The 27,679-nt window shown below is 39.3% G+C and overlaps 1 protein-coding gene and 1 long non-coding RNA gene across 2 annotated transcripts in view; one reads left to right on the top strand and one right to left on the bottom strand.

Moving 5' to 3' along the window:
* Positions 1–27,676, bottom strand: part of TRHDE (thyrotropin-releasing hormone degrading enzyme) — a 423,163-nt gene extending 395,487 nt beyond the window's left edge. Inside the window, exons 1-2 of the mRNA XM_011929347.1 lie at positions 26,763–27,676; positions 13,268–13,541 (exon numbers count right to left, since the gene is read on the bottom strand). Of these exons, the coding sequence (XP_011784737.1) occupies positions 13,268–13,541; positions 26,763–27,676 (1,188 nt within the window). The remainder of the gene's footprint in view (positions 1–13,267; positions 13,542–26,762) is intronic.
* The window catches only part of LOC105502698, a 12,132-nt gene continuing 11,263 nt past the window's right edge, over positions 26,811–27,679 (top strand). Inside the window, exon 1 of the long non-coding RNA XR_001000386.1 lies at positions 26,811–27,558. This is a non-coding gene — a long non-coding RNA (uncharacterized LOC105502698). The remainder of the gene's footprint in view (positions 27,559–27,679) is intronic.

The raw sequence follows: 27,679 nt of genomic DNA, 5'->3' as shown, positions 1-27,679 counted from the left end.
TAGTGCTATAAATTTCCCTCTACACACTGCTTTAAATGTGTCCCAGAGATTCTGGTATGTTGTATCTTTGTTCTCGTTGGTTTCAAAGAACATCTTTATTTCTGCCTTCATTTCGTTATGTACCCAGTAGTCATTCAGGAGCAGGTTGAAATCTGCACTCAGTAGTTAAATCACAGCCATTCCTGAAACTAAAAAAGGTGTTTCTTACTCTAAGAAAACCCAGTGGTCATCCTTTCTGTGTACACTCTTCCTCTCATGAAGACAACTCTCTAATTTGCCTTCCTTCTACCGTGCCTATCCATCCCTCAAGATCCAGTACTTCTCAATCATTATCCATGCCCTCGCTGGTCTTCTTCTCTGTTCTTTTTTAACATCTAGCATCCCACTGAAGTTACTTTTTCTTTATAAAACAGCATGTTGTGCCATATCGTGCACGATAGTATGTTTATCTTGTCTTATCGTCTGGATGATGCTAAGCCCAAAGAGAACACTGAGTTGATTAAGGTTAATCAGAAAAGTTTAGAAATTTTTCCTCTCTCTGTAACTCAAAGTCCTACATCTATGTGAACTTCTGATGAATTCTGCTCAGTCAGTTCTCTCTTTGATCTTAATTATGACAGGATTTTCCAAATATTTCAGTTCATTATTGAACACAGTTGCTCTATATATATTTGAGAATTAATAAAAGATGCTTTTCTATGGTTTTAAGATGACAGTAAGAAATGATTTTCAGTACCATGTGAACAGCACATATGGGTAGTGATTGGTTTTAGGCATTTTCCAGTTCCTCCCAAAATTAAACTTAATGAGAAAACAACAGCATCTCCCAGACCCAGCAAGTCTTCATCTTGCCATCTGGTCTGATAAGGAAGTCAAGAAACATTAGTAGGTGGTAGTGGTGGAGGACAGACCGTACTATTAGTACTTTTGCTATCTTCTTCCACTCTGAATATTCACCCTTATTTATCCATCTGAGTACAAAGGTCTTCTGAGAATAAAATTTGATTCTTCAGGAAATAATTTGCCTCTTTGTTTCCTACAAGTCTCATCCCTAGAAATATTACTATGTCTCAACAGAATGTCTTGGTTAATCTTCCTGAAATTTGATATCAAATCCTTTAAGAACCATTTGCATCTGAGTGACATCAACCTTTAGAATATAATTTTGTCTTATCATTTGTTTTGTATCATGGTCACCCAGAGATTCTTCTCTGTACTGCAGCACATCTTGTGCAAAAATTTGGCCACTTTTTCGTGCCAGCTGCAACCTAAACTCCACTTGCTTGCCCAGACAGTCACTTGATGCCTATTCCTTAATCCTCAGGAAAGCTGAGCTAGATCCCTGTGGCAGCCTTAATGAAACAGGAAAACAGATCCTGGTCAGGTAAATAATGGAGAAAAGAAAATGAGAGTCTTTTGACAAAGAGGATAAGACATTTTTTATTATCTCCATGCTTCTAAAGAATGCTCCTTATATAACCCTGAAGCCCTCCCAAGTTCAAATCCTTCAATGGCTCCCCTCTGCCTAAAGCATACAATCAAAACTCCTTAACATGACATACAAATCCCTTCATGATCTGGCTCCTGCATAAATCTCCAACCTCATCTTTCACTCCTTTCTTTCTCAGTATTACACAACTCTCTACCTCTCTTGGATTATAAAGGCTTGGCCAAAAACAGTTATTTAAAGTAAAAGTCCTAAAGAACTGGAATCTAAAAGAAGAAGAAAATCAAACAATAAAAACAAATCTAAAGCCAGAAAGAAAGAGCAAACTTTTTAATAGTATCAGATTATACGCCATTGCTTTACTCTGGATATGCCAGGACCTTATCTAAGAGACAATTGGACTGGCAACTCCCTCTGCAGTCACCCAAAATTCTACCAGGAAGAATAAGGGAAGGAAGATCACAGCCAGAATCTTCTCCTTCCTTTCTACTGAAGGAAAAACAGACCTGGCTGTGCACCATGCAATCTATCACACACATTATCAAGTGTAAACACACTGTAATCATGGATACACTGACCAAACTGTTCTGTTTTTTTAGATTTGTTTGTTTTTCACTTCAAGCTGTTTCTATTAGCTTCTATTAGCCTCTTCAATAGGTAGACTCTTAAACCTTAGGGAAGTTGATAAACTGTAGATTATATAACAAAACCAATTATCATTCATCACTGAATCCACCATCAGCCAAAGCCAGCCACAAGGGGATGGAGATTTGCTGAGGCTCACTCCATTACATCAATATCCCAATGGAAACCTTGCGGCTCAATGGTTCTATAAGCTCCTCCATTAACTAAATTTGGCCTGCTCAGTCCTCCCTCTGTTCTGTTGTTAACGTGTCCCTCCAGTCTACCATTCCGTCTGCTGTGTCAGTAATCCTTTTTCTCAATACTTTTATCCTTTGCACAAACCCCGACTCCCACTACTTCTGCCCACACTCTCATCCTTAAGCAGATCTGCTCTCATCCACCCTCAGAGGCAGAGAGAAGGATGAGCACTTTCCCAGCTCCTGCCATTGCTGCTTTTACACCACTGTTCCTCCACTTCCATGAAAACAACTCTCCTCTTTTAGAGTTCATGGCTTTCTCTATTCCTATTTTCCATCTGGCCCTGCAGGTGACACTCTTGAACATTTTTCGTGAATCTGAAGCCTGATTTACAGCTTTTTCAGAGATTCTCCCAACCTGTTCAGGATCACCTCTCCATGTTATTGACATTTGTTCCAACACAACCTTCTGGTTACTTTCTTTCTGCTCACTCCATGATTCTATCCTCAGTTCCCTTCATCCACCCAACTTTACCATAACAGGCTTAAAATTCCACCAACTCACCCTGAAATCTGAAACCCTCCTCTCTATCACATACAATCTTTCCAGCTCATCCACTTCATATGTCTACTCTTATTTTACTTTCAAGGTGACTTGTAGTCTTCACCCCTGCTATCCATTTTTCTGAACATCACTTCCATTATGGGTTCACTTGCCTCCCTGCTTCTCTAGATACCACGGCCAATGATTCCAACAATATATTTACGGTTACTCTAGATGTCTTGCCCTCCTGACTGCTGGCCACGTGTGCCTTGTCAATTCCCCAAGTTCAATCTTCCTACATTTGCTTTCTCTATTCCTATTCCTGGGTTCCTAAAACTTGCAGAAAGGTGCAAAACAGTGTTGCTATTTCCCCTATAGACACAAACCATTAAACATCAGGTAGCTCTTGGCTGCTTTCTGGAAACTTTTTGTTCTGTTCTTATAGATTCAGCTCTCCCATAATCTAAAACCCCTTGGAACAAGCTCTGCATACATAATTTTCTTACCCTTTCTCTTAACTAGCACTCTTAAAAACAGTCTACAATCACTACAACCATTTCTTCATTCTACACACACTCTGTAATAGAACCTACTGACTCTGCTCCTACCACACTAATGAAATTTCTGGAGGTTCATCAATTTTATTCTTTGCTTTTTAACTTCTTAAACTCCTCGACTCTAATAAACTTCTGACCTGGCCATGTAGCCTTCTGATACCACTGCAGATCTGCCTGGGTGACTCATGCCTGGCTCAGACATCTCTCTCATGCAGCAGAGGTGAGCTGGACGTCATAAAAGCAATAAAGGCACCCACATGGCTGCAGACCACTGAGCCAACTCAGGCCCCACCTAGCTATGACTCAGCTATTACTAACAAATCAACAGTACTCAGGCACTGCTTTTCTAATGGAGAACAGAGACAGTTCTTTGTCTTTCTGCTCACAGGAACCATCCCATTTCTCCTCAGAGTCTGCACTGGATTCAGTTCCCTGTTTGGTGGTAAACCTTTGCTCCTCAGTACCCCACTCTCTTTAGTAACTCTTCACTTACATCTTCCTGCAGATGTCCTTAAAAGTGACGACATTGGTATTGTAACATTTTCTATTTTTATTTCAATATTGGTCAAAATTATTTCGCATGAATTTTCAGGCCCTACATATTAACCTAGCCAAAAGGTTTTGAAAACCCTTGACATTGTGGTATATCTGATGGAAACTCACTTATTTAGACAACTAGTGGAATTTCACTGAGTATCTATCATTTTCTACATACAACATGAACTGCAGATCTTACAAAGATGGTGCCTACCTTCAAAGAGTTCACAGTCTAAAGTAGCTGGCAAGAAAGCTCTATGAACAGCAGAAAAACAGCTATGAGAGATGAGTGCAAAAAGTTTTCAAAAAGTAGAGAGGAGGAGGATGACTAACACTTCCTAGGGTAGGAAGGAAGCCTCTAACTTACATTCCTAAATAGATTGTAATCCAACTCTTTTGTTACTATTTCTTTTAGTTTCTCTATGGATCATTATTACATTTCTAATGTAATCTTATTAGAATGTCTAATGACAACAGGACTTCAATGACTAATGTAATTTTTTCAAAAAATAGAATATATGCTTAGAATACATTAACCTACCCGCCTCTAATTCTCTCATTAAAATTAGACTTACTTTGTTTTCAGTAGGACACTTCACAGAATAGTCCTATGTTTTAAGTGTATATACAGAATATCACATCTAGAAAAATAAGCATCAGGAATGTGAACTATATGTATGTGTCTTATACTTTCCTGGATGTGGGTATACATGTATAGATACCACTACTGTAAATTGTGTGTGTCCTTCCTATTGTCGTCAGTCCACACAATAAAATTAAACAGTATGTTTTGAGTACTTGTAGCAGTTTTTTGCCCAGCATCCCTTCTCTAAAACTTCCTTCTTTTTTGCAATATATATTCCCATCCACGAGGTTGAAACAGAAGATACCATGTTCCTATCATAATGATGGCAGTGGTGGGCCATCTGGAGCAGCTGCTGCCATCACACTGGCTGCAGCAGGGAGGTGCAGTCAGGGCTGCCCTCTCCATGGAGCCCACGAGAGCCAGGGACAAGTGTGAGCCCTGCCCCTTCTGAGCTGGGGCGGGGACTCCCCAGTGCTGTTGCAGCTGCCCAAACCATGCTGAAGACCCAGGTCTCCCTCTCCCTGGAGCAGGCAAGGGCCCCATTCACAACCCCTCCCACCCTTCAACCCCTTCCATCCCCTAGCTCCGCACCACCACAGCTGCAGTCACTCAAACCACAGCTGCGGACCCAAGCATCCCCGGACTACTGGGGGCCCAGGAAAGACCCACTTGCTCTTGCAGGCTTATAAATGACTGCTCCCACTGCCTGGCTTCTCCCTGCTGTCCTTGGCTGCTGTGATCTCGGAGCAAAGTCAGGGCAAGCTCCAGTGCTGTCACTGCACGGCTGGGTGTGCACATGCTCAGGGCAGTGCTGACACTCCAGCTCCCTGCCGCCTCAGCCTCCTCCAAATTTTGGGTGCCAATGAGCATAGGAGGGAAGCCAAGGTGGGGCTGAGGGCAGCTCAATGTTGGCCTGCAGATACCCCTTGGCACTTATAGCCTGGGTGCCATGAACAGGCAGCAGGAGGCAGACAGGTTTCTGGGTGGAAGGGGGTGGGTCCCCAGTGAGACCAGGGAACAGGTTGCCATCCCACAGACCAGATTAGGGACTTGTGGTGCCTTTTCCAGGCCCAACCATGGCCACCCATGGCCGAATCAGTGCACACTTCCTCCCCTCTGAGGCTTATAAGAGCCCCAGGCTCAGCCAGAGCTGAGCAGACAACCAGACGACCAGATGCAGAGAGGAGCAACACATTCTAGGTCCTCTCTGCTGAAAGCTGCACAAGCAACGGGATGACCAGTTGCAGAGAGAAGCTACCTTCTCCGCTAGGGGCTGAACACTCATCAGGATACCCTGGCTGTGGAAAGGAGCTGCCCGCCCTCCCACCACACACACACACACACACACACACACACACACACGTTTCCCCTGAGCTTTTCTATCATTCAATAAAGCTTCTATTCATCTTGCTCACCCTTCACTTGCCTATATACCTTATTCTTCCTGGTCACAGGACAAGAACTCAAGACCCATTGAATGGCGAGACTAAAAGAACTATCACACAAACAGGGCTGAGACATGCCACTTGCTTACCGTGTTGTAGGAAAAGAGAAGGAAAGAAGAGCTGCAGTCGTTCAGGGAGCCCAGACCTGTGAACTCCCTGAGCCAGGGCTGTGACTCCCTCTTTAGGGCCCTGTGGTTCCTGACATCTCCAAGCTTCCAGGCACCACCATATTCCCTGGTACCAGCCATGAAAGCTGCTTGTGGTGCACCTGGCCCAGTGCCCATGACAGCATCTGGAGCTGCCTGCCCCACTGCAGCAGCTGGCATATCTGATTGTGCACAGTGGCTGGACCCCACACTCATTCACACACTATTCCATACCTGACTTACCCTTGGTTGGTGTGGGACCTAGCCCATAGTGTATGCCAAGCGAAGCTGCCAGGCAAAGTGGGCGATATGAGCCCAGCTGGCCCAAGCAAAACTTAGTCAGAAGTGCCATCGGCCACAGGTTCCCAGCCAGAAAAATGACACCCCAAACATCCCATAACAATAGGATGCCACATGTTCATGGTATACACAGTAACAAGCAACGATCGTTGACTCAAGCCAGGGCAATCAACTCACTCCCTATGAGTTTGGGAATTAATAATGGTCACTTTCTTGGGGTCTTCACATTAGTATGCAAAAGTTGGGAACTTTTGGCAGCCATATTCCAGCATAAGAACCAAAGATGAGAGGAAGCCTATCCTCAGTGAGAGAGTAAAGTAAAGAACAAGCATTGACAAAGACCCAAAACAGAATTTCTGAGCTGCCCACAGTGCTCCAAGCCCTAGGTCCATCCCTAACCTGGGTTCCTTGATACACCTTGATCACTTTCAAATAAATTTCCCTTTTTGAGATAAATAGATGAGACTTAATTAAACTAAAAACTTCTGTACAGCAAAAGAAACAATCAGCAGAATAAACAGACAACCCAAAGAATGGGAAAAAATATTCACAAACTATGAATCTGACAAAGGACTAATATCCAGAATCTACAAAACACTCAAACGTATTAGCAAGAAAAAAACAAATACTCCCATCAACATTAGACCACCCTGCTATTAATACAAGGAAGCTCAGGCCACTTGGAGAGACCATTGGTAGATGCCCCAGATGAGAGCTCCAGCCAAGGTTCCATAAAACACACAACATCAAATACAGTCATTTAGTAAAGATTCAGTCCGAAGATTCTTGCCCCCAGCTATCAAGTTAACCCCAATCAATAAGGCCTCTCCCACTGAGACCTCAGACATCGTGTAGCAGAGATAAGTTGTTCCCTGCTCTGTACCATCCAAACCCTTCACGGCATTTTCATGCTCACACTACTCTTCACAGTGAGCATTAAAAATGGTTACTTTTTGTTGAAACATTTTCAAATGATTTCTTATTCAGCAATATTGATTTGAACCAATTTTGATACCTGGAATTAGGGCACCACCATATCAAAAGCCTTAAAATATGTGGTATTGACTTTGGGACTAGACTAGGAGCAAAAACTAGAAAAGCCTTGGGATTGTCAGCAGAAGCCTCTGGGACTTGAGGAGGCTGTTGGTGAGAGCTTGAAGCATAGTAAGGTAAATGTTATTGAAGGCTGAAGGAAAGGGGACCTTTGTTATATAGTAGACAAAAGTGTGGCAACCTCATTACTTGTAGTGCTATGGAAAATGAGAAATATAACTACTGTACTATATTTTCTAGCTATGGAGATTTCCAGGCAAAACATTAAAAGTGCCACCTGGCTTCTTCTCACTGGCCATGAAAATTATAAAAGAGAAGAGATGAGGTTAAGATTAAACTGTCTGGTTTTCAAGCAAAATTTAGAGGAAATATAAAAAAGCCAGGACTTGCTGGTTTTGAAATTAAAACTTTTCCTTCTTCTCAGCTTCTTCAGATAGCAGAAGATTCTCATAGTAAGAAACAGCTTCAGAAAAACACAAATTCAGGTCACTGTCAGGACAAAAATGGTCTAAGAATGAAGCCAAGGACGAATCTTTATCAAGACCTCAGAAACTCTTCAAGTGATGCCCCATAACCTCTTCAAAAAGGCAAAAGGCTTCATAAAGACCTTAAGGGTATGCCTCATAAAGCCTGTTAAATAAAAGAGCATCTAAGAATTTTTATTCCACAAAGCCTCAAAGTAGACAAAGGTTCATCTTAAAGAGATCTGTGGGTATCATTTTGTCTAATGGAGTGGATATAACTTGATACATAAAAAGCCAACATTTTTTAACATAAGTGTACCTGCTTGGGCTGAATGTAACAGAGCCAATACAAAAGAAAAATAGGTGTTTGTAGCCCTAACATTGTACTGGTAGGAAGCAAGCTGAGGTTATTCAAATCTATTGCAAACACGAGCTACAGTCATCCCTTGGTATCTGTGAGGACTGGTTCCCAGACCTCCCATGGATATCAAAATCTATAGATGGTCAAGTCCCTTATATAAATGGTATAGTATTTGCATAGAACCCATGCATGTCTTCCTGTATACTTTAAATCATCTCTAGATTACATATAATACCCAATACAATGTAAATGTTGTGTAAATAGTTGCCATATTCTATTGTTGGGAAGAAGAACCAGAAAAATAAAATCTAGCTCCTGTTCAATACAGACACAATTTTCTTAAATGGTTTTAATCCACAGCTGGTTGAGTCCCTGGATGTGGAACCCATGGATATGCACTGGCTGTACTTTTATGCAATTATGACTAATTTGGTTGCAAACACAAACTGCTTTTTAATTGGAAGAAAAAGGATGCCTCAGAAGGCAAAACAAAGAGCCCAAAGGGTGGGGCCAAATGCCAAAGAGAACAGTTCACAGGGATCAGCCATTCATCCATAATTAAGGAATTGGTAACATGTGCCCAGTTGGGTTTCAGAATTGCTGTGGGCTAGTGACTACTGTATCTTCCCATTTCCTCCATTCTTGAATGGAAATGGCTTTTGTCATAACCATATTCCAGTCTTATTATTGTCTGTTGAAGGGAGAAAAGTGAGGTAAGATAGCTTGTATCTTTCAGTAACAGGTCTTCAGAGTGAGAGAAACTATGCCCAAGAAACCAAACCAAGTCATCTCTTTGATGCTTGAACCTAAATTAGATGGTGAGGACTGGACCTCAATTCTGAGCCTGATGCTATAATGGGATGAGGCCTACTGAAAAGTATATGTTGTCTGTAGAATGAATATAAATAATCTGCAGGCAGAGAGCAGACTGTGTTAATCTTAAAACAGGCCTACAAATTCTTTTACACTCCTATTGTCAGGAGTTGGGGTCTAATGCCCTCTTTTGCTGAAAGAGCACTATGCTTAGTGACTCATAACCAATAGAATGTCTTAGAAGTGATGCTCTGTGACTTCTGAGGATAAGTTTAAAAATTCCACATAACGCCCACCTAGTTCTTTTAGGACACTCACCTTTGGAGCTCTGAACTACCAGTTAAGAAGTCCAACCATCCTAAGACCATCATGCTTTGAACAAGCCCAGGCCACATGAAGAAGCCACACATGGATATATGACTGACGGCCTCAGCTCACATCCCAGAAGACTGACAGCACAACCACCAGACAAAGATGGCTTCAAATGATTCTGGCCCCTAGCTGTCAAGTCACCCCCTAAACATCCTGCTTCCCCAACTGAGGCCCCAGACATCACTGAGCACAGAGAAGTTGCCACCACTGTGCCCTTCCAAATTCCTAGCCTACAGAAACTTTAAGCATAATAAAAACGCTGTTTTATGCCACTAAGTTCTGGAGTAGTTTGCAATGACATGGTAGAAACCAGAACAATATTGTAAAGGAAAAATTCATACTTTCAGTTTTCAAACAAGAAAATCAGAATAAAAAGAGGTTAAGTAATTAACAAAGTTTGCAGAGATGCAAAGCAAAGCAATAATTCTGAAACAGACTAATCCGATTCTAAAATCAATGTTTATAATCATCATGCCACACTATCTTCCATAGAGATTTTCCTACCTCTGTGTCTTTTCCTATTTACATTTCCCTGGCAAAGAATTATATGCACACATTATCTGCCTCTCTAAGACCAAGCCATCATTCAGGGCCATACTGAATCCTGTCTCCTCCATGAAGCACATCCCTAGACTTCAAACATTAACAATTTCTCCCTCTTCCAACTAGTCTTGAACTTATTTTCCACAACTTTCAATCAAAGCAATTCGTGAATATGTGAATACTAGTGTTCCTAAATCACAATTAATGAATTCATTGTTTTTCTTATGTACAGTCCTAGGCTACCCTCTGGATTTTCAACTCTGAACATCTATAGGATTGATCAAAACAGGAACTGTGGTATCAGTGAAACGGACTAGATGCAAAAGAACAAAAGTGGTCTGGATTATGTTAAACTGGGAAGCAAATGCCCCACATAAGTGAGTCACCACTACCCAGCTCTAGCATAGTGGTTTTCATGATAGCATATATCACTACCTGACATATTATATATTTTTTGTTTATTGCCTCTCTTCCCTCATTAGAATATAAGCTTCCTGGGAGCAGGAACGTTTTCTGCTTTGTCTGATGCTATATCACAAGAGTCTAGAACAGTACCTGTCATTCAGTCAATAAATACCTGTTGAAGGAATAAATGAATGAACAAGTGTTACCAAATAGGAGTATAACCTAAGTGTTACAAGAGCTTTCCATTTTTCAAGAGAAGCCAGAAATAAATAAGTTTATGTGCAATCTTCTACTTTCTAAATGTTGTCAACTAATATAAAAAATGTTAAGCCATTTTGGGGATGGGTAAACAAAACATGGCTGCAGCCTTGGATTCAGTCTGAATACTTGAATTTGCAATCTCTGTACCAGAAGGATTTTAGATTTTTAAAAAATGTTTCTAATTACTTAGAATAGAGCCTTGTAAAGTGTAGGTAACTTGATAAGCAAAGAATAACAGTGATGATGATGTCTCAAATATTCACACTTATGTCCCTGCTACCATTTAGCTGTGTATTATTTATATGCTACTCAAGTTCCTCTTTCATATCTCAAAGAAAATTGCTTCAGTTTCTGATCTGAAATGACCACCTGGACTTCATGTGACCATCCCACATCCAAGATTCTAAAGCTAAACTTCCACTCCTTCCAGCTGTTAAATGTTGAGAAATGTCATTCTCATATGCTCCGAATAATAAAGGGGAAAGGCAGTGAAAAGAAAACAGATTGTATTTCAAAAGAGTGACAGAAAAAAGGAGGTAAGTTTTAAACTATATTTCCACAGTTGATAAATAAGAGCTCCCAATGGCAATTTTGTTTTCTTTTTTATAGATGTTAGTATTTTAGGTTATGCAACCTAAAATTTTATTTCAATTGACCTTTCAGTGTTCTCTGGTAGAATGTTTTTATCATTTCTACATAAAAGTTATTAAGCAGGAATTTAAAAATATTTACTAATTACTTAGAGATTCTTAACTCTAATAAAAAGTCACATCTAAATAACTATTAGAGTGTGTCTGGCTTTAAAACATGGGTCACTTAGCAACAAGCATAATTGTTTAGGGCTGAAAACACTTTTAAGATACTTTAAAGAAAACATACTGGAAAAAAGAATTTCCAGTGTACCCTATGCTAGCTGACCCACAGCAAGTCAATCATCAACTTTTGAAGACGTAAAATGAAATGAGGTGTCTTCGTGTTCCATGTCTGTGTATGGTCCAATGAGTACAGCCTTGAAATACCCACAGAAGACATCAACAAACATCAGAGAAATTCAACATATCAAATGATTGTAAGTCCAAAAGAATAAAATGCCTACTAGCCTTCTAAAAAGTCTGCATTTAAAACATGATTTTAATGATTAGATAGATGAATTCATTACAAGCAGTTTTTCAGTAATGGCATTGATTTTGTATGCTGGCAGATTTTATTTCTTAAACAGGTCCCACAATGATTTCAATTAAAAGTAACAGTGAGGAAAATTTCTGTAGCCAAAACTATTTTTCAAAATTTAGGTTATTTTAGAACTATCAACTTCCTACAAATTAAAAACATAGATTTCTATTCACCTATTTTGCTGTGTTCAAGTAACACTGAATACAAAGGTTACTGGATGAGAAGAATCACAATCTGAATGTTCTTATAGACACACAAGTGAACTGGTGGAATACAGAATTCGTAAGGCACAGGGGGAAAAGCCCAAAGTTTAGGATCAAACCAACCAAATTTGATTTACAGCTCTATCATTTGCTTATGTTTAGCCCCTGGACAAGTTACTTAATCTCCTTAAGCTGTATTCTATTTACTTTACTCATTTGAAAAAAAAAAAAGTGGAATCATAATACCTTGTCTTAATGTTAATATGAAAATTAAAATAAATGCATATATATCATGTAAGCCATTGAAATGAGGCAAAAATTCTTAATTCAACATGGTATAGTCTACCCTAATGCAATGTAATTGAATGTAAAAAGTTCCTAGAATACCATGGTGTCACAAATGATAGCCATCAAAGAGAATCCAATAGATTCTTATTACAAATTTAATGCAGACAATGCTCCCTCTATCTCATCCTTCCTAAGAAAATAAAAATAAAATGAAATGAAAATAAGTTGCAAGATATTATCAACAATAGAAAATCACTTACATGAAATTTTAAAATATGGCATGTATTGTAAGAGTGTGTGTGTGTGTGTGTGTGTGTGTGTGTGTCTATACATAGATATGAAATAATTGTAGGATAATATGTGTGGAAATAGCAGACACCAAATTCAGGACAGTGTTGATCTCTAAGGGAAAGGCCAAGGCAATGAGATCAAAGGATGGTTACACGGAGAGCTTTAATTGCATCCTATGTTTTACTTTCTCAGCAATAACATTAGACTGAAGATGGTAAAATATTTAGTTCTGTTGATCTGGCTAGTAGGTATATGGAGTTTACTATATTACTCACCATATGTTCTGTACATTTCAAATATGTTACAATAAAAAAAAGTAGCTTTCCCAGTCATACAAACAAGCAATTTTCCAAAACAGACAACAGCAGCTGTTCCAGAGATATACAATAGTGCAGGTAGAGATGAGGAAGAATAAGGATGATGGGGGAGGGAGGTGGAGGTGGTCAAGGGAATAAGAGTGCTGGGTATAGAAGACAGGTTTCTCTCTGACACTTTGAAACCAGTAAAATATGTGATCCCCCCCCCGTAAGAATTAAAGAAAGATTTCCACTATATAAGGTGTAAAAAGGTTAGAAATGATTCATTGTTAATCCAGAAATCAGGTGACTTTACAGAGAATACATTATCCAAAAACGTCAGTAAGCTGAAAATACTTACTATAACCCCACTCTTGGTGGTAGTTTCTCTGTATGTGAAGTTGCAAATTGCCCAGGCTAAATAATATGTGGACATGAGAGGGGTCTGTGAAAAGTGATCCGTAACCCATCCATCTTCCTCAAACACGGAAGTTTCCACTGGCATATTAGATAAAGATAAATAGGTTGCTTGATGCTTGATGCTGATTTTGAAAGTAGCCTTGTAGATTGGCTCATCAAAACAAGGAAATGCCTTTCTGGCATGTGTAGGCGAAAACTGAGTAACACCAAGGAATCTGGAAAAAAGAAAATGACATTCTCTATTACATTCATGTTATGAATTAAGTTATGGCCACATTACACACTTCTGTTGATGAAATAATATATTATTCCAAATTGTAATTTTTTTTGTGAACCAAACTTAAGTGCATGAATAGCATGAAAGCACAATCCATATGTAATATACTTCCCCAACCATAAAAGTTTTTCAGGGCGGTTTCTGTCTCAATTAAAATAAATTCGCTAAACCCAGAGAAGTGCTTGTTAGATGAAACATGACACACTACAGAAAAACAGCTCACTGTCATCACACTGGCCAGAACTGGAAAGTGATGATTCTCCTTTTCAGTGTGCTTCACTTTCTTCCCTGAAACTGCACAACATGTAAAGACAACGAAACCAAAATCCAAAAATTGTCCTCAGATATATGAAGAACATAGATCGTCACTTGGGAAATATCTGTGCCCTAAAATCTCAACAAGACATAGCCTGGTTTTGTTCAGAAAAGGGATTTTGAGACCTGATAAATTCTGGTCTGAATTCTGGCTCTGCAAACTTTCTTAGCTATGCCATCTTGGGCAGTTATTAAACTTTCCTAAGATGTAGTTTTTGCTGAAAAAGTAAATAATCAAGTCTAACTCAAAAAGTATTGTACAGCTTAGAGGAAAAGAAAGGATGTAAACCACCTATGACTGTGACTAGCATGGAGCAGTTGCTGATTCACATCTTCAACCTTTCTTGGAGCACAGGAATAAATGTTTATACTGAATAGTCTGGAGAACATTGTTTTTTCCTACTCATAATAAATGTTATATTAATATATGTTGATGTTAATATACCAGATGTATATTAATATAAATATATAATAAATATATGAATAAAATAAATGTCAATGTAAGCTCACACATGCATATACATACATATATATTGCACTCAAGTTTTCAGATCAAGCTGTATCTTATTAAAATTCCAACTGAAAGCACCTTTTATATTCTTTCATGGTTTATGGTTACAAATGAAGACAAAGATTAAATATTTTAAGAAGAACTCTTCAGTTGGGCATGGTGGCTCACACTTGTAATCCCAGCACTTTGGGAGGCCGAGGTGGGTGGATCATGAGGTCAAGAGATCGGGACCATCCTGGCCAACATGGTGAAACCCCGTCTCTACTCAAAGTACAAAAATTAGCTGGGCATGGTAGTGCACGCCTGTAGTCCCAGCTATTCGGGAGGATGAGGCAGGAGAATCGCTTGAACTCGGGAGGCAGAGGTTGCAGTGAGCCAAGATCGCACCACTGCACTCCAGCCTGGCGACAGAGCGAGACCCTGTCTCAAAAGAAAAAAAAAAGACACTCAGACACTCGAAAAACATTCATGACAAAAGTTAATCAAACTTTTTAAATAATACTAGTTACAAAACAATATAAGGCGAGTCAATATTAGACTGTTAATGGAATACTATTGAGTTCTGAAGCGATTTCTTTAAAAAGCTTGTTCCTCCATAAGTAGTTCTGCCACCACTCCTCTCTCCATCATCCATGATATACATGGTTAATCGAACATGGCAACTTTCCCACTGAACCCAAACTTGGCCTCAGAATTATTCTCAGCACAGCACTTCAGGCAACTACTACCAATCAATACAGGTTGACATGCGTATGGAATCTTATTGGCTATCCCTAGCTCAAAACACAAGGTATAAATTTTACACTATTTTTAAATTATGAAGTTTATATTGATCATTGAAGGCCTCATTTTTTAAATCTTAGTTTTAGAATAGAGAAAAATAAAATATTTTAAAGATTAATCGTTACTTATCTTCATAGACAAGGTTTTGGAGAGTTATCTTGGAAATAGCAACAGGCTGCTACACACCAGGCTTGGTTAAGTAACTTAACTATCTGACCCTGTTTTTTCATTAGTACAAGGAAAATATGTTTTCTAGGCTTTCCTTACAAAAGTCAAGATGATAAAATGAGATAATATATGGAAAAGAGATTTTAACTGTAAATCTTCATACGAATATGAAGTTAAAGCTGGAAGCAATATTAGAAACAAAGTGTCCTACTCTCATAAATTTCTAAGTTGAAAAAGTGGATCCAGTAGGATTAAGTGATTTATCTGAAGTTACACAGACAATTTGCACGAAGCTGGGTCTAAAACTCACATTTTCTGAATTGCATTTCAAAACAGTAAAATTAATTTTTAGCTATAATTATAAACATCTTAATTCAGCTGTAAGTAACAAAGATTCTTCTTTCCCAATTTGCCAGTATCATGGTAATATTTTTCTTACTATTTTTTGCTGATTAGTAATACACTTTCTGCTTAATGAAATGTCAGTACTTTTAGTTAAAATGCACCCATTTACAATTTTGTCTTCATATGCTTTTATCTTACACAATGTTCGTGAATCTTATCTTTCAGCTTATTAATTAAAATGTCCACTAAGCTTAATATTTCTCACTGAGGCTATTTAAAAGATGCCCATGGGATTGCATATATGAGTCAAAGTTACTCCCTTTTAACTTTGAAATATCTGAGAACTCCAATTCAATCACTGAAGGAATATTGTCTGCTATGTGTGAGCTTTATGCTATACAGGTTGAGTATCTCTTATCTGAAATGCTTTGGACCAAAAGCGTTTCAGAATTGGGATTTTTTTAGATTTTGGAATATTTGCATTATATACTACCACTGAGAATCCCTAACCCAAAAATCCTAATAAAAAAATGTTCCAATAAACATTTCCTTTGAGCATCATGTTAGTACTCAAAAAGTTTTGGGTTTTGTAACATTTTAGATTTTGAAGTTTTGGAGTGGGGATACTCACCCTGTATTAGGTACTTGGTATAATTTTTTTTAAGATATAACCATTTTCGTATTTAAGGCCTTTGCAGTCTAATTGAAAAATATATTTTTCCATGAAATATATATATATGTATAATATTTTCTCATGGAAAATTAAAGGACAACTAATAATACTAGGGGAAGAGTCCTACCAGAGTTCAACAGAGAGGTCGTAATTAGAATGAATTGGCCTTTAAGTGAAAATCAAAGATGTCTTTGATATTAAGTAATTAATGAGTAAGAATTGATTAGGTGTAAAAGATGTAAATACCTCTGGGCTAAGGATAATTTGATTAAACAAACATTTGTGCAGAGAAAAAACACAGTGCAGTCTCTTTTTGCCTTACCAAGTAAGTAAGCACGTTAGGGAAGGGAGCAATTTACATCACTGATCCTAGGGGTTGAAAAGAAGGATACAGATCACCTAGTGACCTCTTCTGCAATTACTGTTCTTAATGAATTCACACACACAGTATATACTCATGCACAGAGGGCCACCATGTGTTCTGATAATGTCTAAATGAGGAAATACCAATTTCACAGTCTGGCACCTGAAGATGATTGCAACTGAATTTCAATTCAGTATTTACAAAATCAAAAGAAGTCCCTTGGTAAAGAAGAGCAGTTGGACTAAACTACATTTAAGGTCTTTTCCAAGCTTGAGATCCTATAACTGAACAAAAATCAGAAGTAAAATATTCCCCAAATGTGATTGGTTTTTTAAAGACGTTAAATTACACTACCACTAAACAGCTTTTTACTACAAGTTCTATAATGCATTTGCTCTTTTAATCATTTATTTTTGAGTGTTCGATACTGGGAAGAAAAAGATAAATATATATGGTTCCTTCCGGCAAAGAGTTTCTATGCTAATAAAATAAATTAAACATATACCTGGACAGGTATAATACAAAAAGCCATCACAAAGAGGGAAAAATGTATGAAGAAATTACACTCTCCTAAAGCAGAGTTTCTCAATGTTGGCACTACAGACATTTTAGGCCGATAATTATTTGTTGCGGGGACTGTCCTGTGCCTTGAAGGATCTTTAGCAGTATCCCTGGCCTCTACCACTAGATGCCAGCATCATCTCTCCCCAGTTGAGATGGGCAAAAATGTCTCTGGACATTGCAGATGTCCACTGTAGGAAGAAATTGTCCCAGCTGAAAACCACTAGCTTAAAGAACTCAAAGAAGGTTTTATGAAGAAGAAAGCATAATAATTGGTCTGAAAACCTGGGTGGAAGTTTAAAAGTCAGAGTTGGATGTAAAAATGAGTGAGCTGACTATAGGTAGCACAGAAATAAGCCTTCAATAAAGTTTTCACTCACATATTAAGTTTTTGCCCTGTCTGCTGTCTTGCAAATTCTGGTTACATCAGATCTTAGTATTTCAAGCCCATCTGTAACATCTTTTTCAACCTTGATACTCTTTTTTCTAACAAAGAGAGCCAGTTTCAGGTCGGTGCCCTTAACAGGCAACAATGCCTGCAGAATTTCAAAAATATAATTTTGTCTTCACTGCATATATTTTGTGGTTGCCTTCAATTGGTGGAAGTGAGACTTCTCTTCTGCTTACGGTCATTAAAAACATCAAAGAGGCCCGCAACAATGGTGATTTTGAGAAAAAAATAACAAGTTTGGAGTGAATTTGTGGTGAGTTTGAGGTGGTAAGCAGAATACCCAGTATAAGAAATATAAAAAATTAATTAAAAATAGAAATATTTCAATATATAGTGTGGACATAAAAATATATGTAAATGCAGCAAAAAGTAAAACAAAACAGCAAAAGGCAGAAGGTAATGGGGATAAGTATTTTGTTGTCTGTTATTCTCCTCCTTTCTTAAACAAAATCATTTTTATCTTTTAATGAATCTGTCTATTACCATAAAAAATTCCACTTTCAAAAGTGACATTCTGGGAGTGTGATTCCTAGAATGTCATTTTAGCATAACTGGAAAAAATGTGAATAACATACATGTATTTTAATTCTCTTCCATCTAAAATAAATTATTTTCTTAACAACTTGTCTATTTGACATTTTGGTTGAGCTAAGAAGGAAGGCTTAAAGCTCCGTGTTGCCTCTGAAGGATATAGAGAATTGATTTCTTTTTATTTCTGCGGAAGTTCACTAGGCAAGCTACATGTATCAAGTCATTATGATAACATTCAGCAGAAGTAATGCATTAATGTTGGTTGATATTGCCAACAAATTACAGTATGTGATACAAAACAATTTCTGCTCCATTATTTTTCAGTTTGCCTTTTCATAAAGGTAAGACATGCAGAAGAAACAAACATTTGCATAACACTGTTAGTATTCAGATTGATTCACGGCATTTCACTGTGGAATCCACCAAAACCAAGAGAACCTCACAAACAGCATGGGTGATTTGAAAGGTTTTCTTTTTGACCACATCTATGCATAACACAGAGGAAAATGATTTTGAACCTACTTCTACAGCAACTGCAATTTCTCTAATAAAGCAGTAGTTTAAGATGGGCAATAAAAACTTCCAAGACCTAAAGAAAAGTTTCAATGGAACATCTAGTTACTATTCAACTGATTGCAGTAAGCGGACTGTTACAAGGTCATGGAAGTTACACGTGTCCCATTTAAAATTGTTAATACAAAATGCAAATTGTTACTCGATGACAAAATTCTTTAAGCCAAAATGGGTCGTTGTTTAGACTGTGTGTTTTTATGCACTTCAATGAGTCATTAAACCTCTGCTATTTCAGAAGAGAAGTACTCCTGCTGAATATTCAATACTATAAGCAAGTGTAGTCTATTTTTTTTAAATAACCATTGGAGTAAACTAAAAACATAAGGCAATAATGCCAGCAATATGTATGTAGGAAGTGGTGCATATGTGAATAATTGTGTTATAAAAACAGAGCATAATATTCATAATTGTTTCACCATTTATGTACTAAATATGCTTACCAAAAATAAGTACTGTGTACTTGATCATCATTGTTGAAGGGTATTATGAATGCATTAAGATGACTTTCCCAGGTCATAATATTAGGTTTTCATAAAAATAAATAAAATTAATATCTGAGATTCATGTTTTTCTATTGGAAAGAGGCAAAATATTACGTAAGTATTATAAAGTACTGCTGTTGTCAAAACTCACATAAAGTCTTAGGAACAATATCTAATGATTGAGATGCCTTTCCCTTGGTACTTAGGGCTTTTCTTCTTGCTGTACTGGTACCCTTCTGACCCTTCAGTCTCTGGTTCCTGCTATTCTCACTGTTAATAGAGAGTACTGCTGTAATCAGAGACTTGCATGTTTCTCGTTTCCCTCAGTCTTTCTGCTCCCTCAACCCTCTCCATCTCCCAGTATTTGATCCAAGCTGGAAGGTTCTCTGGCTGAAATACCACAACCTTTCTTTTCCTTCTCTTTTTTCTGGTGACCAGGCTCTTCTTCCTACCCACCTTCTTTTCCCATTCCCTGTCTTTTGAACTCTGCTTAGGTGGTAAAAACAAACAGCAGTCAAAGGAATGTCCACGGTGACCATTTCCCCACTGTTTTGCCAGCAAGGGGAAACCCCAGAGCAAGAATGTTGGTCCTACACAACCTGGTACTAGCCCAAGTAGCAGATCTCCAGCCATGGAATAGTAAAATTATATTTAATAACCACAGATGTGCTAACTAATTATCAGACACTGTTCTAAGTGCTTTATTACTGATGTAATCATCACAACAACCCTGTACAATAGAGTATCATTATTTCCACTTTCCAGAGGAGGACACTAGACACACAGCAATTAGGAAACCTGGCCAAGGTCTTAAAGCTAATAAGTGGCAGAGTCAGGACATGAGGCCAAGCAGTCTGGTTCCACAGTCCATGCATTGGAGGAACAGAATGAACACACTAAACACACACATACACACTTCCATCCAGCAACACAACAAAAGTGGACTATTTTTTAAAAGATAGAAAATTTTTTAAAATAATTTATTTTTTAAAGATGTAAAAAGTAACCAACAACCATAGTTTTTAAACTGCTTTCTTTGTCTATCCTCTGATTTTTCTTTTTTTAGTTGTGTAGTCATGAGGAAAGATGTGAATGATTAAAACAAAACTTCATCCTGCAGCACACACATAGGTGTGCACTGGGAGGAATTAATTCTCCCTGTCCCTGTACAACTGGGGCCAGAGTTCTATAAATGTCAGGCCCACTCAGGCATTCAGAAGCTTGGAGGCAAAGAAGGCAGGAAGGGTGAGCCTGGGTTCTTCACCCTTATTCAGCTCCACGCAACATTGCCAATCTTATTCTACCTTCACAGTGCCACCACCACCATACAGCTGTGCCTGTCTGTGCATCTTTTCAGGTTGTCCAGGAAACTGGAAAAAGCAGGAAGTATTTTTCACATTTGAATTTTCCAAAATTCTGCCTAGTAAAATTCTATCTGTGGGAGAAAGTATGCAGTCTCCTGCAGTAGAAAGTAGAGTGGCATGAACTTTGAAAAACCCTGGTGGAAGCTGGCCAGTAATGTAAACCCAGAAGGAAGTAAAGAACATGCAAACAATTGAGAAATGATGATGATGGTGATGGTGATGATGAAGATTATGATTGCTGGGGTTGGGAGGATGAGCATGGGGGTGAAGGAGGGATGCCCTCCCTACAGATTGTAAAACATTTATGCCTTAAAGGTAAATCATTTCTTCCTCACCATTTTTGTATCACTCCTTGAAGTCCTACTTAAAGAGGTAAGTCCTATTTTTGTAAATAATATTGACCAAATGTCACCATCCTCAAGCACACCTAAAATATCGTCCTGCATTGTTTGCACAAGCCCATCTACATACACAGTGGCAACAATCAGTTTAACGAAACAAACACGCTGTGCAAACCAAATAAATACTGGGAAGGCCAGCATCAGGTCCATCTTTATTTGAAAGGGATCCAAAGCAGATAGGCTCAGTTTGGAGTTGCATTGAATAAATAAAAACAAAGGCAACTGCACAGGCAACAAAAGCAAAAAATAGACAAATGGGATTGCATCAAACTAAAACATTTCTGCACAGCAAAGGAAATAAACAATAGGGTAAAATAACAACCTATAGAATGGGAGAAAATATTTGCAATCTGTACATCCGATAAGTGATTAATGACCAAAATATATAATGAAATCAAACAATTCAATAGCAAGAAAAAACAAAACCTGATTTTTTTAAGTGGGTAAAAGATCTGAATGAAAATTTCTCAAAATAAGACATACAAATGGTCAATCGGTATATGAAAAAATGTTCAACATCACTTATCATCAGGGAAATGCAACCACAGTGAGATGTCAACTCACACCTGTAAGAATGGTTATTATCAAATAGACAAAAGATAACAACTGTTAGCAAGGATGTGGAGCAAAAAGAACCCTTGTACACTGTTGGTGAAAATGAGTACACTGTAAATTAGTACAGCCATTATGGAAAACAATATGGAGGCTCATCAAAAAATTAAAAACAGAACTACCACATGATCTGGCAATCCCACTACTGGGGGATTATATATCCAAAGAAAAAGAAATCATCATGTTGAGGAGATATCTGCAACATGTTTATTGCAGCATTATTCACAGTAGCCAATATACAGAAGGAACCTAAGAGTTCATCAATGAATGAATGGATTAAAAAAATGTATACATACACTAAGGAAATACTATTCAGACAAACAGAAGGAAATCCTGTCATTTGAGACAACACTGATGAACTGGAAGACTTCATGTAAGTGAATAAACCAGGCACAAAAAGACAAATATCGCATGATCTTAGTCATATGTGGAATCTAAAAAAGTTGACCTCATTGAATTAGAGAGTAGAATGATGTTTACCAGATACCAAGAGGTTAGGGGAAGAATGGAGTTGAGGAGTTGCTGGTCAAAGGATATATAATTACTTAGATTAGAGGAATAAGTTCAAGGGATTTACTGTAAAGCAAGGTGACTATGATTAATGACAATATATTATATTCTTGAAAACTGCTGAGAGTAGATGTTAAATATTCTCACCACAAAAATAGCTATATGAGGTGATGCATTTGTTAATTAACTAATTTGTTCCAAATGTATGCATACTTCAAAACATTGGGTTATACATGATAAATACATACAATTTTATGTCAATTAAAATAATTTGTAAAAAACTGGACATTTAATTACTATCCAGGGTGATCAAATCGAATGGCACTACAGGAAACACAGCAAGACAAACACCAATTGCATAAATTTTCTCCCTGAGTGAGTCATTATTAAATGGTCAGAGCTTTTTTTTAGTAAACATTGTCTAGATATAGTTTACTGGTAGCATTTTGAATTGTGTTCAAAATCCAGCACTGAACTCAGTTTTGCCATATGGTTATGTGAGCCTGACACAAAAACAATGAGCTAAGTCCATTAAGGAATCATAGAAAAAAGTTTTTACAGAAACAAATGGTTCTCAAAGATTTTTTCAGTTCACAGTCCTCTATAGAGGGACAAAAAGCGATATACTCCTACTTGCTCTTACCAGAGTGAATGAGAGAAGCGAAGCTGCTTTCAATCTAAAAATAATGTAGTGAATTGATTGTTTGTATTAAATACCACGAGTATTAATTCATTCTGAGAAAATTACAAGGCATCGGATCACACAAATACCACAGTAGAGCAAATGCCTACCCAGAGATAAAATCCTCCACTCTTTCCCCTAGATTTTTGCAAAAGGATGGTCCCAATTCTCTTTGAGAACTACCACTATTATTTTCCCATTTTACTTGGAGATTATCGTTTCTCTCTAAACAATCCTTTATAGAAAAGGACCTCCTTTTTTTAACGTCGTCTCACTTTGGCATGTTATAGACCCTATCAAAGTTGGTCAAAGAAAACCGGTCCCCCTTTTGAAAGTGAATAAAATGTTCTTTATCTTGGCTATATTTCCCTTTCAATCCAACCATTTGGATCTAAATTAAGGTATCCTACTTTGAACATGGGTGTGCCCACCATCTGGTTACCCAAAAGTGGCTATTATTTCAGGTAAATGAACATTTTACCTAATTCTAAGCAAGCATACTCTCCTGTTGAAGACTACAGCATAAATACACACCTATTTTTATCTGCCTGCTGCACACCTCGTTGATGAAAAAGTGAGTATGTATTCTGCCTAATTTACTTCTTGGTGTGTAAACATGTTGATTTTAAGAGAATTTATTTTCAATATTCAACAAGTGTAGGAACCAAGGGTAGAGAATTTGTCTCAACTTGGGAAACCTTGGGCGTCGGGGGGGGAGCTTGTCTTCTAACCTTTGTATACTACAGTATGGAAATCAGGAAAAGCAAGTCTTCCCAGCTGTACAAAGCCAAGCTACCTACGACACCCAGCAGGGGATAAAACCTTCCAGAAGTCCAAGGTATATAGCACACAGTGGAATCTAATGTCCCTGCTGTCACCAAAATTATTTTGCTCAGGCCTCTGAGAAGCAAGTTGAAGAATCAGACTGATAGGATTTTAATGAGTTAGTATTTCCACATAGGCTGAGAAGTGAACTGTATTGTAGTATTGCTCTTTTAAGCATTTCAACTTGCTCAATATGACTTCCTTATCAGATTAAATATTTGTTTTTATCACAGAAATTATCCTATAATTAAATTGGCAAAATTGTATCTAACTACAGACTAAAATTTTTAATCATTAATCTAATGAAAATTCAGTGTTCGCATCTGTGTCCTACTTGAACGTGGGTTTTAGAATGCCAATTTACATTGCATTTTGTGAACAAAATCATCACCAATAAAAGTCCAACCCTAGCTGAGATGCTGATAAGGGTCTGTTTAAAAATGCTCCAAGTGGCTATAGTAACAAAACAAGTTTGATAAATAGAAAGTTTACATAACTGTGAAATGGTTTATTAGATTTATTTATTTTGCTTTATCAACTCCAGTAGAAACATCCAAGAAATTATGAGATTTACTCTAGTAATAATAATGAGGAAGGAAAAAAAATGAGGAACAAAGACTTTCTCTAACATGCTGTATAGAAATAAAACAATCCTGGGATTTTCAAAACACTGAGTTCTGCATTTCTATTGGGATGATGAGTTTAACTATATGTGAACTAGGTTAAACTTCCCCCACCAAGTTATTTACTTCTTTGAGGAAAACTGCAAGATAGAGTTTGAATATAAATATGCACCAGGGGTACAAGAAATCAGTTACGGGTCAAGCAGAAACATCTGGTCTTTTTAAGAGTCCTGTTAATTTGAAAGCATTGACCAAAACAAGCTCAGTTCTGCCAAACATATCTTGGCATGGCTCAAAAAACGGAATTTGTCGAAAGCATTCACTTCACCAAAACAAGATGTGTCAGTAATGATATGCAACTCCCACTATTGACATTTTGACATAACAAGCTTGTTCCTAAACATAGCATGCAAATTTGTTTTCTATGCCTTTCCCCCAAATTTGATATAATTCTGGGTTTAAAAAATATTTTTAATCTATATTCTTTAGAACGTGTCAGAGGAAGTGGTAGAAGGGGGTTTAAATTATCTATATCTGATGTCAGGAGTAAGACAGTGAATAATTTGTACTTTCACTTATAGGAGGTTTTAACTATCATACAACTACTAAAGCATTGGGCATTTTATTTATAGGAGTTTACTTCATAGAACTCTATAAATAATAAAACTTCTGTTTACTTTCACAACACATTGCAATTTCCCCAGCCTCTTACACAATGACTTCTTCTGAGAGTTTCCAAACACCATAAGCTCTGTCTGGTCCAGGGATTAGAGAACCAAAGTTCAAGTCCTAGCTCTCCACTGACAAGCCTGCTCACCTCCAGGGCCCTGGGCTTCTCGGAGCCCATTTTCTGCTGTTGTGAGAATCACCTGAGAAAAGGAGAGGCTCTGCCTCATTACTGATCTGCAACCTGCCTCCTCTTCTAAAGTTCTTGGTTTAATTTTTAAGCTCACTTTGGTCGTTCATCTGCCCTATAGTCATTTAATTAATCGAAGTTATCTTAGCAATGAGGGAGTTAGAGCAAAGAACAAGAATCACTTATTCATTCAACAATATACCTGAGAGCTTACTGCCACAAGACACTCATGAGAGCTAGCATTTATGGTGGATACTCTATGTGCCAGGCACAGGGGTAAGTAGTACTTTGTAATGCATTCACTCACAGACGTCTACACCAGTCCTACAAGTGGAATATTATTATTGGTATCCCCAAGTTAGAATTAAAAGTCTAGGCTCAAGAGCCAAACTCCCGGGGTCTAAATCCGTACTTTGCTCACTCTTGGTGATTTTGGTCAAGCTAGGTGACCCACCTGTGCCTCCATTTCCCCGCCCGTAAAATAGGGAATGCTGATAATAGCGTCTACCTCATAGGGTTCTTGTCGGATTGAGTACATGGGTGTGCAAGAAGCACTAGAAAAGGAAAAGGTTAATTACCTTCTTCAAACCTTCACCACAGTTAGATGAACAGCAGAGATTCGAACTCGGTTCTATTGGATTATGAAGTCTGAGCTCTAAACAAGTGGTGAAAAGCTCCACGGACTTTCAGATTTTTTTTTTTTTATAAAAATACCAAAGTACCCAAATGTGAAATGCGCCAAAAATAGTAACAAGGCATTTGAACCTGACTACTAGCTTTCCCACCCTTGACCACTGGAATCATCTCCAGAGGCAGCAACTCATGAACAAACAACATGAGTCGCCCTGCCTCAGCACAGAGCTGGCAGCGCCCAGGAGGTCACTTATCGCGGCTCTGACCTTGGCAACCTCCACCCGCGTCCCGGTCCTCTCAGCCTATCTCTGAAAACCACTATTTTCACTCCGAATCTCAACTTGAAGTTTGGGGAAAGTTTACTCAGCCAAAGCCCATCCTCTGCTCTGCACCTGGCAGGGGACTACTAATAGGCAGGGGAAATGGGTATGCGAGGGTGGGGGTGGAGAACGGTGTGTCGCTGACCTGCCCTGACAAGCTAACCTGGATGCTCTGTTGTCTTGGCCTTCAGCGCCACGTATTTTCCCTCGACAGTAACTTGGCAAGCTTTTCATGTCACTCTGGCATCGCTCAGATTATCAGTTACCCTTCAGAAAGGGCCCTGCCTTTCGATGGCTAAGGAACTCTGACAGGAAGAGGAGAGGTCCTGACTAGAGGAGGGGGCGGCATTCATCTTTTGGCACCGGCGAGTCAGTTTGCGGAGTTGGCTGAAGTGAGACCTGGAGGCATCTGGGAGACCCCGGGGTTCTGACTGCCCTACCCGGCTTTCGTTTCCTTCCCCCACCCCTGGCTTCCGGAGTATTGGAAGCCAGCTGGGTCCCCGGGGTCGCAGGCCGCCCAGAGGTTCGAGCCGCGCGGCGGGGTGGGGCGGCGCGGGGCACCGCCTCCCTCCATACCTTCTCTCCCCGTGGAGCACATAGGAGCTGCGGAAGAAGCCCAGGAGCTCATTCTCGATGAGCGCGTTGTAGATAATCTTCAGATTGTAATTCCTCTGCGCGTCCAGTGTCCTATTCAGCACCACCACTAAGACCTGGGTTTGCGGGTAGAGGAAAAAACCGGCCACAGGGACAGCCCCAAACGCCCTGTCCTCAGCCAGCTGCACTTTCTCCACCGCCACTCGGGAAGCGTGCAGCACTACGTAGCGGGTGGCGTTCCGGCACGCGATCTCCACGTTGACCTCCCCGGAGAAGGTGAAGTTCTCCATGAAGGCGGTGAGCATCAGATTGTAGTGCAGCGGCTTCAGGTGGCCGGACAGGCGCAGCTGCGTCCACGGCTGCCACGGCGGCTCCCGCTCCTCCTCCGACGGCTGCTGGGCCGACGGGGTCCCCGGACTGGCCACCCCACCCGCATCAGGCTGCAAGGAGTCCCCGCCTGCGTGGTGGTTGCGCCGGGCCGATCCGGGGAGGCTCCCGTTGCCGCCGCGCTCCGGAAAGCCTGCGGGGCCACCTTCGGCGCCTGGCGTGGCACTCGCCCCGCACTCGTCGAAGCGCAGGCTGAGCAGCACGGCGAGCATGGTGACAGCGAGCAGTGCCACGAGGGACACGGCGAAGGCTAGCACAAGCCGCTTGTGTACCGCGATGTGGCGCTCCGTGGTGCGGGGTCGCACTCCCACTGAGTCTGCCCACGGGTCGGAGAGCCCCCTGCCGCCAGCCCGAAGCGCGGCGTCGTCTTCCCCCATCCTGGCCGCGAAGGGTGAGCTGCTCTTCTCGGCCCCCTCCTCCTCCTCCTCCTTCTTCTTCTTCCTCTTCTTTTTCTTCTTCTTCTTTTTCTTCTCCTCCTCTTGCTCCCCCAGCTCGCCGTCCAGGGCCATCAT

Source organism: Colobus angolensis, unplaced genomic scaffold (assembly GCF_000951035.1).
Source record: "Colobus angolensis palliatus isolate OR3802 unplaced genomic scaffold, Cang.pa_1.0 Scaffold80, whole genome shotgun sequence".
Classification (NCBI taxonomy): Eukaryota; Metazoa; Chordata; class Mammalia; order Primates; family Cercopithecidae; genus Colobus; species Colobus angolensis.
This window is presented reverse-complemented; position numbering and strand designations above follow the sequence as displayed.